Source organism: Quercus suber, unplaced genomic scaffold, assembly GCF_002906115.3.
Source record: "Quercus suber isolate HL8 unplaced genomic scaffold, Cork oak 2.0 scaffold_344, whole genome shotgun sequence".
Lineage (NCBI taxonomy): Eukaryota > Viridiplantae > Streptophyta > Magnoliopsida > Fagales > Fagaceae > Quercus > Quercus suber.
In genome coordinates this window covers 470384-485672 of record NW_027069796.1, presented here as the reverse complement: position 1 = coordinate 485672, position 15289 = coordinate 470384, and the positions used below count along the sequence as shown (strand labels likewise).

The window sequence follows — 15289 nt, the reverse complement described above, 5'->3', positions numbered from 1 at the left end:
GGAGCCGTGCACAAAGGGGAAGTTATCACTATAGAATAAGTCCAATTGGGTATTGAGTAAGGATTCAACTGTAGGCTGGTAAGGTACTTGGAATTCCTTTACTTGTAACCGCTTATTGTGATAATAGTAGAGTTTCAAGAGTGGTGACCTGAAAATCACCCGGTAGGGTTTTTGCCGTCAAGTTTTCCCCATTTGTAAACAAATTACTGTGTTATTTATTTTCCGCTGTATAATTAGTTTATTAGTGATTTCTTTGTGCTACCACGCGTTTGCATGTTAATTAACTTAATTAATAAACTTGGCTAAATTAATTGATTAATTAATCACAATGGGTCAATACATTTTTGGCATATCAAGTGGTATCAGAGCAGACATACTCTGATTAGGTTTAATTTTTACTGTGTTGATCCATTGACTCCTGTTGTCATGGAAACTCTTGATTGTTTTGATTTGCATGATCTTATGTTGAATGATGATGATGATATTCAAGATGCCTATTGCAAGCTTTATAATTTTTGTATGAAATCTCTTGAATATTCTACAAAATTAAAAGCTAAATTTAAAAAGGTCAAGCTTGAAAAGGATGATTTGATTGAAAAATTGGAGGAAGCCAATAATTTGAATGAGAATTTTAAAAATCAAATTTCATCTCAGGTGGACAAAATTAAGAGTTTGGAAGAGCAACTAGTTGAATTTAAAATTGAAGTTGAAAAATTAACTAGTGCTAAACTTGTTGTTGAGCCTAACTCAAAAGAAAAAGATTTTTATATTCCCCCATTTAAAAGGAATAATGAAAAGTTGAAGGCTAATATTGCTAGGATAGACAAAGGTAAAAATTTTGATGTTAACGCTGAAGTTTCTAAACCTATGTCTAAAACTCCTCCTAGGTTGAATAGAAATTTTGAATTTGTCCCCACTTGTCATCATTGCCATATTGTTGGTCATATTAGGCTAAATTGTCCTAAGTTGTCAACCTCTAAGGTTAGACCTCCTTCTAGGAAGCTAAGTAGCTCTAAAACTACTCATGTTTGTCACCATTGTGGTGATTCTGGTCACACTCATTCTAATTGGCTCAAGTTGTTTCCTCATAAGCGAGTGTCCAATAGGTCTCATCCTTTGTTTAAAGGCTCTGTACCTATTCTTGGTGAGTTATTAAAAGCTTTGAGCTTTTTGACTCAATTTCAAGGGAATTCTAATTCCTCTATGTCCTTTAGTAATCATACTAGAACACATGACTTTTCATCTTCAGACCAAAGACTCGTGTTGTGTGGGTGAGAAAGGAGCCTAAGACTTAATTGTCTTTTCTGTTTGTCCTTTGTTTTAATTCTTTCTATCTAAAGTTGGACTTTCTTTCTTGATTTTTTATTTGTTTTTGAAATCATGTTTTCATGCATTTGTATCTAGTTTTATGCACTGCTTTGCTTAACATGTTTTTGTTTGATTATTTTCAGTTTTGTTTATTTTTTTTTTTCGTATAAAAATTAAAAAAAAAATTGAAAAATCAGAAAATACAAAAACAGTGTGTGTTTTGTGTACTTTGATACTTGTGTACCATGGATGACCATTGAAACAAAGTTTTCTAAACTTTGTATCATCTATAGCTTAGATGAGCATTCTTATGAACAACTAAACAAGTGAGTTTTGTGACTCTTATTTCTGATGAGTAAGATTAAGTTATCCCTTGAACAGAACACTCGTATTACTCTTTTTGATGGGAATGACTAGAAAATCCTAAGAGAAATGCATAAATAACCATCTCATCAATGTTGTCCACCAATCATAATAAGACACTTGTATGCTTTGGCATAGAAAAAGTGCAATGTCAAAGACATCTGTATGCTTCGGCATAGTAAAAGTGCAATGTCAAATGCTTAACATCTTGGGTATTTCTTTTCTCTCTCTTATATGCCCATGCATGATATGTTAAATAAAAAAAATGTGCAAAGAAAATAAAAAGCAAAAAGATAAAAAAATGCTTTAAATATGATTACAAGTGTGTATTCTAGGAGATGTGGGAGTTATAGGATGTACCTCGAAGGTGATAGTCTCTATCAAACAATTATGATCGTGTGTGAGTTAAAGTAATTTTCTCATATCTCAAATCGTCATAACATGTATATACATATGCAATCTTGCGATATTTTTCACACACAACACGCAATATTCTTTACTACTCTTGATACATGTGTAGGTACAATGTGATTTGACCATCACAAGGTTTTACATGTGCTAATGTATTCTCACTAAACTGTCTTGACTTGTTTTTGAAATATAAAATTTGTTAGACTTGTTTAGTGTGTGTGTTTGTTTTTGAGGATCCATGTGCTTAAAATTCTTATTAAGAAATGTTTTTGAGAGCCTAATATGTTGATTGAATCTTTGGTTAAGTTGCATGTTGAATTGCATTCATTTCTGTGTTTTTCCCTTCTCGAAAAACTATTTTGAAAAGCTGGTTCGACTCCTTCTCGACTCCTTCTCGACACCTCCTCGATACTTGGCTATCTATCGAGCTTCCTTAAACATTTTCTTATCGCAATCTCGCTAGCTCCTCGACACCTAGTGGATCGATCGAGAAATCTCCTGTCTCCTCGATAGCTTCTCAACAGTTGGTGGATCGATCGAGCTTCTGTTTAGCCTTTTGTTGATTTGTCCCTCGATAGATCCTCGATAGCTGCATCTATCGACGTCTATTTTGCTCGACACCTGTCTCGCCACCTCTTGATCGATTGAGATTCCCTTGCATGCATTTCATTTTATTTTTTTTTTTGTTTTGCATTTTTTTTCCTTTGTGTCCATAGCATCTTGTTTTTCTTTTCTTGTTGATCTATGATTCCTTATTCTCCTCGTTCCATATTTGTCAGTTTTTTTTCTATTTCTTGTCATATCTTTTGGCTTTTTATGCCCTTTGACAATCATGTCAAAAAGGGGGAGAAATTTGAGAATTGAATGTCATTCCTCAAGGGAAGTAATAGACTTAGGGGGAGAACTTCATGTTAAAGGGAGAAAGTTTTTGATGTAACTAACTTAGGGGGAGAGTTCGTTTGATACACTTTGATATTGATATATTTTTTTGTGTTGTGTAGCTTTTGGTTTTGTAACCATTTACATACATCATGTGTTGTTTCTATATTTGATGATGATGTATGTGTTTCACTCTTTATCTCACATGTTTGTTTCTTTTCTCTCTTTATACACATGTTTCTTGTTTATTTAACTTGTCATTATTTTCCACATGGTACCTTGATTTATTTTGTTTAATGTCTTTCAGGAAAGACAAGTTAAAGCCAAGTCAAGATTCCGAACCTTCTTCTTGTAGCAACTTCCAAGGTTCAAATCTTTTAGACTAGGCTTATTTATTCTATAATCTTGAGTAGAATGTATTCTAGGACATTCAATGTACTTTTGTGGTTTTGTCATGGATTGCCAAAGGGGGAGATTGTTGGGGACATATTTTTATGTAATTGGCATATCCTTTGACAAAAACACTGTACTTGTATTTGAGTAAATCTAAATATGTTCAAGATGATCATCACAAGTGGCTAAATTGAAGACATGAAGATTACTCAAGAATTGCTCAAGAAAAGTGCAATTTTCAGGTCTCAATACCTGCTTGATAGAATCTCGACTTGTCGAGATTCATTAAAGCTCGACAAATGTCTCGATTGATCGAGCTTATCGGTTTTCAGATTATAGCCAGCAATGTTTTATTTTAAAAGGCTATTTGTTTATGGTTTGTATAATCCTTATTGGACTAAGAAAGCCCAAGTTTGTGTAAATCTATTTGGAATAGGAAGCCCATTAAGCTCCTATTTAAAAGAGGTGGAAAAAGAAAAACCTAACCCTAGAGAGCTTCATAATGTTTTCTTTTTGAAACCCTAGCCTCCTCCTACAGAAGAAAGAGTTCTTGCTGCGTTTCTTGTATGCTTTTGGATTCTATAACCAAGCAAAGTCTCTTACACTAACATTGAAGATCTTATTAGTGTTTCTATGTGAAGCTGCTACAAATCAACTATAACAATCAAAGGGTTGCTATGGAGTTAGTCACGTACTTAGATTCGTGCAAAAGAGTAAGCCGCGTATTGGGATCCGCACAATTGGTTAGTCACGTACTTGGGAGCCATGCATCAAAAGGGAAAATTGTCACTATAGAACAAGTCCAATTGGGTATTGAGGTAAGGGTTCAACTGTAGGTTGGTAAAGTACTTGGGATTCCTTTATTTGTAACCGCCTGTTGTGATAATAGTGGAGTTTTGGGAATGGTGACCTGAAAATCACCCGGTGGGGTTTTTGTCGTCAAGTTTTCCCCATTCGTAAACAAATTAACATGTTATTTATTTTTCGCTGCATAATTAGTTTATTGGTGATTTGTTTGTGCTACCACGCATTTGCATGTTAATTAACTTAATTAAAAAAACTCGACTAAATTAACTGGTTAATTAATCACAAGGGGTCAATACATTTTTGGCCTATCAATTAATATAAACAAAAAAAAAAAAAGTCTCTATTTGGAAAGGTGGAGGCTGATATAGAAATCTAGGCTCCAGCTGAAAATTTTCACGAGATCTTCAGCCGTAGGCCACACCACATATCTAATGTATACCCTGGAAAGATACAGGGTGTTGCTTTACATGTAGGTGACTGAGGCAAAGAGGGCTCTGTCATCTACCGGGATTATATATATAATCTACTGAACTCGACGGTAGATGAAACAAAATATTAATGGCGAGAACTAATTAATTCAATTGATAAAGTCAGTCATTATCGTATAAGGAATTTGGATAAAAACGCTCACCTATACTAAAATCAATTAGCCTTTTGATACGGTGACAAAGAGTAATCATTATAGAATATGTTAGAGATGTATTAAACATATTAATCTAATGTAATAGGCTCAAACTCACATACCATGTGTGTAGTACAAGTCTCCTACCTATATATACTTATATTATAATTTATTGTAACACAGACTTTGTACTACACTGATACAATAAAGATGTACCTTTTAAGGATTTCCTTTGCAGACTTCCTTTGTGGACGTAGACCAACAAGCCTTAACCATATAACCCTCGTGTTCATATTCTATACTTCCTCTTTTGCATCTATTTTAACCTATACAATTTGGTATATACATCAATGGTAAAATTTAACATAATAGAAACTTGTCTAGACAATGGTAAAATTTAACGTGGTTGAGTTTTATTTTATTTTATTTTTTGATAAACTGGTGGTTGAGTTAATGGAATGCATTCTATATGTTATTTCATCTTAGACTAGTCAAAGGCATAAGTATTGTGTGCCCTATCTTCTATATGCTTGCAAAAGACAGAAAGAACTGGAAGTACCGTAGATAATATTATTGGTTTTTGAATCAGACTGCATGTAGATTTATATTTAAGGAAAAATTCTTCTATGGGTGAACTATTTTACGCAGTGAGTAGGTTGATAGTCTTGATATTATGATTCTGAAATGAGCGGAACATAATCATTTCTTTCCTTAATCCGGATAATTTATAATATAAAAACAATGAAAGAGAAATGCAATCCCTTCCTTGGGAAAAAGAAGAGTAAATATAATATCAAATATGTTACATACGCCGGAGAACTGATCAAAAGGCGTTGCGCGTGGCCACCAGCTCGGCTACGCTCTTCAAATTCCAGATGACTCTTTTTCTCACCGCAACAGGTCCCCAGGTTTTCAAATCTAGGGTTAGTGTAAAAAGTGGCTTGTAATTAGGGTGACTGTAATTCTAATAGTGTACATAAGTTTTAAAATTTAGCTCTCGTACGACATCACTAATTAAACGTTAAGCAATCAAAATTAAACCAACAATGTTTTCAAGCATATATCTACAACATCCAAGCATTGAATAAATACCTCAGTTTTGAGACAAGACAAGCTGTTAGAGTTGTCTCAAATTCTATTAAGGAAGGTTTTTCCTTAATATATAGAAGTTTTTGGTTCTACATGTTTTTACGTGGCCCCTCATGCAGAGAGCAATGTTAAGCGTTTAGGAATTCATTTCTAAACAAAAAATTACGTTTCGTTTCCTTGGTGACAGCATGATGTTAAATTCTTCATTTGATTTTTCTAATTTGAAACCATAGATGGGAAAGCTAAAGTTGCTAAGGCGATAGTCAGTCGAAGCAATAGATGAGAAAAACAACTCGGTCACTTTCAAAGTTATTGAAGGAGATCTCATGGAGGAGTACAAGAACATCAAAATCACTGTTCGAGCTACTCCAATGGGTGAGGGCAGCTTGGTTCATTGGACCCTGGAATATGAAAAGCTGCATGAGAATATTATAGAACCAAATACATTGCTCCAGCTTGAACTTGATCTCAGCAAAGACCTTGATGCTCACCTTGTCCAGGCCTAGACAAAATGGTTATGTTTTATCCTAGTATTGACTACAACAATAAAACAATGTATGGGACTTTGTCCTCCTAATTATGAATTATGTATGTCAATTTTAATCTTCTGTGGGCTAACTGAAGCCACTTGTTGCAAGACTCCATGACTTTATGGGTATCCTATATATATATTAATAAATGTGGGGCTTTTTTATTATGAATATCAGAGATGACCAATTCATTTTGTTAATGCAATGGACTTATTGTGGGATCCGGGAAGTTAAATGAAACATGGTTAGGCTTCACCCTGTTGGAGCAAGAACTTTAGAGGGTTTAGGTGCATTGGATAAATTAGGCTTGAAAGATCTATGGTTATTCGTGTATCTCAACTTTATTATTTAGTGGATCATTTTACAGCTTGGAGGGCGACAAAGAGATTTTTTGCCGAGTTTTTCGATTTCCTCTTTAATAACACATGTCGGTGTTATCTTTGTATTTGCATTTCTCTAACACTTACTCTTACATTTTAATTCGTGCTATGTTGTGCTAGTTAATTATGGTGTAGAGTTGTTTATTTGTTTGGGTTTCTACTTGTACTTAATATTCCGCTCATGTATTGTTTGAGTAGAAGCTTATGTTGGTTATTTTGAAATTGAAGGTCTAAACATTCATTAGTGTTTTACACACTAATTGAGCTTTCAGTTTTAACCTAAATCTGAATAATAAACCCAAGTATTCATTTGGTTAATTAATTAGGTTAAACAATCTAATTTACATGAGTCTAAAAGCTAACAAGCCTAACTTGGACTACCTCAGTGTGGGGAAGTTTAACTAAGGTTAAGTTAGCTAAGCCTAAAAATAAGAAACTTGATTCTCAAAATAAACAATCACAGACCCACGCACATAAAGACTACCATGTCCTAAGGAGTGAAAACCCAAATCCTAATGGCATCAGTTCCATATCAACGAGTCCACTATTGCAGTTGTTTCATACATAAAATACTCACACAACTTCCCCATATATATAGTCAAACTATATGCCCGAGATCTTTGCTCCTGCTAGCAACTGCAGACTCCTAACTTGTTGCCACCAGTCAATATGATGACCATAAACTAATCTTTCAGCTACTCCAAAACTTCTTGAAAATTTGATGTTGCCTTTATGTTTTAGTAGTGCTTCCAACACAATGATAGTAATCTTTGTGATTGAAACTCTCAACCTCTCAAGAATGAATAATGAGAGAGGATTGAAAGACTAAGAAAAAGCTCTCTCTCTCTCTCTCTCTCTCTCTCTAAGTTTCTCTTTGTATTTTTGTGATCTTCTTCTTTCTTACAAAATTATGGTTATAAATAGGGTTTTATACATGTTGGGTTTAGTCTTGAGGTGGCCATAAAAGTTGCCATGGAAGCAAATATCGAAATTTCCATTATAGGGTCTTGGTTGACGTAGTATCTAAAGAGACTCTACCGAGAGTTTCTATTTGATCTTGCATGACCGAGCTTTGATCCTCACTCGATTGAGGTCTTTGTTTTTGTACAATGAATTATTGCTTCGACCTTCAACTTCATGACCAATATTACATTTCAATTTTAAAACCAACTAATACAATCAAAGTTTTCATGGAATTATGTAAATCCGAATTTACATAATAAGATCTCGTTCAATCGAGAGTCTACCGAGACTTCCCGTTTCAATCAAGGTTTTCAATCTTGCACAATAATAATAAATAAATAATAAAAAATAAAACCTTCAGCCTTAAGCTCTCAATATGCCCATAGTTACTACAAATAACAAAACTCAAAATACAAATAAATTTATTTGTATTTTATCAAAACACTCAGTGAGCGTTTGGATTGAGATGATTCTTGCGGCACGTTTTCAGTTTCACGTTTTGGACTTTTTTTTTTTTGGCCGCACTTCTTTTTTTTTGGCCGCATTACTATCTAAACGGACCCTCAAAATCCTCCTAACAATCTTTGCAGGAATTCACGAACCATGTTAACCTTGTGAGCAGGCCACATCATCCATACAATTATTTCGTCTTCCAACCCTTGCTATCATGTACAATTATTTTGTCGGTAACGATTAAACTAATAAAGCAAAGGGCCAATCATGAAATTTGAAAAGACACAAGACCTTCTCCTTTGACGTTACGTGGCATGAATGGGGGCCACGTCGCAATTGTAATCTGGAGTGTGATCGGGATCTTCACGAGAGACCACTCAGAAATCTTCTATTTAAAGGCAATAGCCCCAAGTGTTTTCTACTGCAAAAAAAGAAAAAAAAAAACAAAAACAAAAACTTGTAAAGCTAGCTGGTTTTGGAAAATCATCTCCAAAAAAAAAAATGTCTCTCTTTGGTAAGGTGGAGGCTGATGTAGAAATTAAGGCTCCCGCTGAAAAATTTCACGAGCTCTTCAGTTGCAGGCCACACCACATATCCAATGTGTCCCCTGGAAAAGTACAGGGCTGTGCTTTACATGAAGGTGATTGGGGCAAGGAGGGCTCTGTCATCTTCTGGGATTACGTCCATGGTATGGCGATTCCAGATCACATACTATATGTATATATGACTATGTATTATCATGTGTTTATGTGCTTGATCAAGCTACATACTCAGTATAATTGTAATATGGTCTAACTTTCGATGAATCACTAATGCTTCCTGCTTGACTGAACATGACAGTAGATGATGAAACAAAGTATTAATGATTAAGTTAATGGAATGAATTAAGTCTCAATATAAGTAGTGTGTGCCCTATCTTCTATCTAATGGGGAAAGAGAGATGGGTAAGCACCATAGATAATCACATAGGATTTAGAATTAGACTGCATGTTGACCTATATTTTTGTAAGGAAAAATCTATCTAAGAAAAACTGCTATTTTTTTCTTTAGTTTGGATCAATTTAAAAATAAAAAAGAATGAGAGAAAAATATTCTCTCTTCCTTCAACGGACGGAGCTATTTCATTGGACATTCCCCCCTCCCCAATTTAAAAATAAATAAAAAAGTATTATATGTGTACTAATTTTAGAAATTTTGTTTTATAAAATTACATTTTGTTTCCATTAAACAATATAATTGATTATTGGTTTGCATAATGGGCTCACCACTCACAACATTTTTTTACTTACTAGTAGTCACTTATCATATCAATAATTTATAATTATAAAATAAAAAATAAAAAATAAAAAACTTATAGCTCTAGCATTTTCTTCATTTTAGTGACCATAAAAAAAAAAAATTTATAGATCTAAAATCTAAAAAAAAAAATATACAAATCCGACAAAAATAGCTCAACAACAAAAAGTACCCAAAAAAAAAATGCTCAATTAACCAATTTTATCCAAAATAAACAACCTTGCCCTTTAAAAATTCTAAACAAAAATAATTTTGTTCTTACCCACAATAAAACAATAAATAAATAAATCTCAAAAGTTAAGCAGAAGCAAAGTCAGAAGTTGAAACCGCCGCACACAATCAACGGTAAACCGCCTCCCCTAACTCAAAATTTTAGTTCCATCCTTGTTTCCTTCCTTAGCTAGATTGGTACTTGACTACTTGGTACATGATGAGAAAAGGAAAAAAAAAATAGGGTGCCATATATATTTGTAATCTTACTCTTTTTTATTAAATTTGATATTGACAACGTATGTTAAAGAATCACTCTTTTTTCACGACATAAATTACTAACAAATACCAAAATTACCAATATATGAGTAAAGAACGATGTATATACTTCAAAGTTCTAATACCATAAGTCGAAAAAGAAATCATATATACACATCCTTTAACTACTAATTAAATGGCCTTTAGCATCAATTTTTTTTTTTAATGTTTCCTTTAAAAAATGACTAATTAAATGAAACTTTTTAAATCATGCATATTATTATTATTATAATATCTTGTGCATAAAACCCCTTTCCTCTCCTTGTGTGTGTGTGTTTCTCAAAAAAAAAAAAATCTTGTGCATATATAATTTTTTTTTTTTTTTTTTTAACGTAGAAAGGCCAAATGTTATATTTACTACATATATTCAGGAAAGTTTAACTTGGTAGTCATCATAAAATTAAATTAAAATGATAAACATATGATAAAATTTTACAAAAAAAAAAAAAAAAGTTTATAAAATCGATGTGATAATAAATATAATTGGTGTAATCTTAAGACATATTAAATGTCTTAATCAGTTATCTAGCTAAATTTGCAATAGTATCTCTAGCATCACTTAAAGAAAAACAAAATTATTTATAAAAAAATAAAAATAAAAATAAAAAGTGGTAGGCAACTAACAAAAATAAGAAGGTGGCACTCATGATTTCATGTTAAAAAATTTACATTCATTTAAAATCCCACCTAATGAAGCAGGAATTTGCCTCGTTAGTATGTTCCTCATCAGTTGATGGACAACCTGTAAAACTTATGTCACAGAAAACACTCAGTAGATAAGGGCACCGGTTTGGTGCCTGTCAAGGACTCTCCGATACTTAAGTTAACTTGTTCTTTTCTAAAAAAACTATAATCTGTATCGCAGTGTGCATTCATGTCCTTTTACCTGGTTTTTCTAGCTTTATATAGCCTTAGACTGAGTTAATACTCAACAAACCATTATGTTGCAATTGGGTAATCAATGTTTAATGATTGCAATTTAACTCCAACGTTTTCTATTCATAACCAGTCCTTAATTCTGCATTATTGGATGACGGTAACGGTAATCTGCTATTTATTGCTTAGTTATTGATTGCTACGTGGAGTTAATGCACATGCACTCGTCCATACCCTTACTCGTCACTATCAATGACGGTTTGCAAATAATGGACTAGCATTTATATGCTACTCATCACCACCTATCCCAACCTTCTCATTCTTTTTCTTTTTCTTTTTTTTTAAATTCTTACACTAGGTACCATTACTTTTCGTTTCCTTTGCAATAGCCTGATGTTAACATCTTTAATTGACTCTTCTAATTTGAAACTACAGATGGGAAAGCTAAAGTTGCTAAGGAGATAATCGAAGCAATAGATGAAAAAAACAACTCGATCACTTTCAAAGTTATTGAAGGAGATATGCTTCAGGAGTACAAGAGTCTCAAAGCCACTGTTAAAGCTACTGCAAAGGGTGAGGGCAGCTTGGTGCATTGGACTATGGAATATGAAAAGCTGAACGAGAGTATTCCAGAACCAAATTCGCTGCTTCAGTTTGTACTTGATCTGAGCAAAGACCTTGATTCGCACCTTACCCAGGCATAGACAAAAAAAAAAAAGGCTATGTTGTATCATATTATTGTGTGTGGCAATAAGAGAATGAGAGTCTTAGTACGACTCTTCTCTCCTATAATATTATGAATTATGAATGTAATTTTAATCTTGTGTGGCCTTATTAAAGCCATTTGATGCAGTAAAAATTGTGAGGCTTTGTATTAATTAAAATAGTGAAAGTGGGTTGTTGTTTTCTCCAGATATATATATATATATATATTGTGTGTGTGTGTGTGTTTCTAAAAGAAAAATACTTCTCTTCTAATTAAGTTATTTATCCTTTTAATGTGAAAAAAAAAAAAAAAAAAACTAGACCCCTAGATAAATTAACAATTAATTAAGTTGATTAGGTGATTAGAACTTAGATTAATTAAACAAAACCATAATAAATACCAGATCTAAAAATCAAAGAATCACACAGTAAGAAACATGAAAATTTAGTGACGAATTGGAAAACTAATAGAGAACACTCCAAAGGAAAATCCACTACGAGATTACCTCTACCCCAATAAAAAGCAATTCACTATAGATAAGAAGTTTTACAATCTAGTAAAACCCTTGACTACCAACACTACTCGGTAGTTTAACTTATTCGTTTGACCCCACGCAACTTCAGAACTTTTGAACACTTTGTAAGTGCCTCACAAACCTCATCCATAATCACAACTAGATCGTTAAATATTTAAAGTCCACAATAACACACTAGGATTGATGATTCTAAGGCTTCAACTCTAGCTTGAGCATCAAAAGGCAGCAATGTTGTTGTGAATGTCAACTTCTAGAACTAACAGGTTCATCAAACTTAAGTTTAGGTTTAGGTTTTCTCTTGATATAAAGCAAAGCAGTAATCTCTCTAAACCTCTATGAAGTTTTCTCTTAGGTTTAGGAATTCATATGTTTGCATGTAGGCAACAAAAACCTACGCAATAACCTACTCTCAATAATTGCACAAAACCCTTGAACTTCCGAATAAAGACCCCTAAACTTTGAAGAACTCCAAACTTTATTATTTCAATCTAAATTTTATCAAAATAAATGGAATTCCTGCAAGATTAATAAATTGCTGAATAACATCCACATTTCACAAAAGCATCTATTCCTTGTTGTATTTTTCGCAAGAGAAAAATGCTTTCGAACAGTAAGTTGCAAATTAATTGGAGCTTATTATGATGCTATGCTATGGAGTGAGGTCGAACATATTTAATTCCAAAATTGAAATTTATCTTTTCCAAATAAATATGTTAGTAAAGCGTGTCTCTCTCTCTGCTTCCAAAAATAGTTTCTAAATATTTTTTTTTTCCAAAAGTCCAATTGCCAAGTAATTGAGTTATTTTTCAAATAGTAAAAATTAGAAGTGAAATAAAAGTAAGGTACTATCTTAAGGATAGACATGGAGTTTCTAAAATCTTCTATAAAGTCTTTGATTCAAGACATTTGTCTACCCCTTTTAGCTTAGGAGCTCTTAGGGGAATCATTTAGTTAATTAGGTGATACAATAAGTTAGACATAGTTGATCAATCACATCTACAAAACCTATGATTGGTGGCACCTCCTAAAAAAAGAGAAAAATAAATAAAAAAATGACTCATTAATGCACACACATCACCCAAGTGTCTATACAAATCACACACTTGTCATACATGTCTCACCAAAAAGCCTCCAAATAAGTCTTTAGGGGATCCACTGTCGAAATTTGGCATTGAGATCTAATTGTATCCATTGTTCCACATTAACATGTTTGCACTAAAATTAAAACGAAAACTTGCAGAATTCCTTTACGCTTAAAATTGAAGCATTTACACAATTTAGATGGACACGGAGCAAGTCCAAGGAGGTAGTCCCATCTGCAACGTTCCAGTTTACGGGCTCAAACCTAAAACCCTCATAGGGTCAAATTTGAAACTTGATCAAGCACAAGACTTAACTCAAACACTGCTCAACCTATGTAGCTTGAATGCACTCAAAGTTCATTGTGACGTGGACTTCATTTGACCCAATTCAAGCATATCAAAACGAAGTTAGCCTAATCCTAGTTGGCCCTTACATAAAAGCTCTTGAACCTCCAAATTTCAATGAAATTACAAGCATAACCCAAGTTTTACATAAATTAATAGGTTGCCTCTACCATCACTAAAATTTCCACATTGTACCTACGTCTTCATCAAAATAAAATAACATAAATGACCCACCCCCCCAGTTACAAAAATGCTCCTATTTTCACTAAAAATTAAAAAATTTCCTCTTTCACCTAGAGTACCAAATTGTTCCTACCTTTCACAAAAATTACCAAATTACCCTATAAATCACCCGAAATATCTAATTACCCCCAAATTTTACAAAAATAACCAATTTTCTCCAAGCATTCCAAATGTGTCCTTGGACACATGTTCCTTTACACAATAAATTTCAAATAAGGTTTTTAAACGTCCATTATTGTACATATCATTTTCCATATCTACTTTTATGTATCAAAATACAAACATACCTGCATTAATTATTGATATGTATTTGAAACAGTGGATGTTAACAAGCTTGAACTTTTCTAAGGTGCACTGGAATAGAGTTATACTGAGTACTAGTATTAACATTAAAAGCTTTTAATAAGAAATTATTAAAGCAAGTTAAAGTGGAATGTAGTGAGGAATCTAAGAGAGTGTTTGGTTAAGCCAAAATCCTAACTCAAAACTCAGTTTTCATCACTTAAATCTCCAAATCCGTGGGTCCCACTTCAAAACTATCTATTTGGTTTAGTTTTTGTTTCCAGTTTCTATAACTCAAAACTCAAAAAATTGAATTAGAGTTATGAAAATTGAAAACAAGTTTTGAGAGTTTTCAAGTTATGAAAAATGAGATATTGTGGCATTTTTGTAAATATTTGCAAGTGTAGGACCCGCATCAAACTTTACTCCATCACAAACACATCTCCCAACAATTCTCTTTCTTCTTCTATTTCTTTTATCTTTCTTTCTTGATTTTTTCTTCTTCTCTACTCTTTTCTTCTTCACACCAATTCTTCTCTTAACTTCTTTCTTTCTTTATTTCTTCTTCACACACGCTTCTCTTTCTTTCTTTCATTCTTTCTCTCTCTTCGCTTTCTCTACTCTTTCTTGCAAAACTCTGTTAATAAAAAGAAAGAAGGTCCACTTCGGCAGTGATGGCGAAGGCTCAATAACGAGATTAGAGCTTCGACTTGAATTTGTGATTTGTGTTTAGATTGAGTTGAGATGTTCTTTTTGGGATTGGAGTTTGTTGTTTAGAGTTTTGGGTTTTATAGGGTAATTTGTTGTAGTGTTGAAGGTGGTGGTGGTGGTGTGAGTGGATCTGCTATAGTGGATGGGTTTGATTTTTTTGTGATTTGTGTGGTGGTGGATGGAAATCAACAGCGATGGTGATTGTAAGCAGGGTGGCTAGGTTGTTAGTGGTGGTAAGAGGCGAGGTGGCTGGGTTGTCAGTGGTGGGAGAGGCAAGGTGGCTGGGTTGTCTCAATTGGAAAGAGATGTTCATGCGGGTATTGAGTGTGGACCATTCTAGCCCATTCAGATGTGTGGGCTCTAACATTTTGATTTAAAGTTGAGTTTTTAAGATGAAAATTGAACCAAATATTTGTGCCAAACACATTGTTGGTGAAAGCTTAAATAGTGGAAAATACTATTGCTTGTTTAGACCCCTGTTAGGTTC

The 15289-nt window shown here is 33.4% G+C and overlaps 2 protein-coding genes across 2 annotated transcripts in view; both read left to right on the top strand.

Moving 5' to 3' along the window:
* Window positions 1-6378, top strand: part of LOC111998486 (MLP-like protein 28) — a 37868-nt gene extending 31490 nt beyond the window's left edge. The window contains 2 exon segments of the mRNA XM_065759860.1: window positions 6106-6137; window positions 6139-6378. Of these exon segments, the coding sequence (XP_065615932.1) occupies window positions 6106-6137; window positions 6139-6378 (272 nt within the window).
* A 2208-nt stretch (window positions 6379-8586) lies between these two features.
* The window catches only part of LOC111998487 (MLP-like protein 28), a 37533-nt gene continuing 30830 nt past the window's right edge, over window positions 8587-15289 (top strand). Inside the window, 2 exon segments of the mRNA XM_024030587.2 lie at window positions 8587-8886; window positions 11334-11598. Coding sequence (XP_023886355.2) covers window positions 8700-8886; window positions 11334-11598 — 452 coding nt within the window. The 5' untranslated portion in view covers window positions 8587-8699.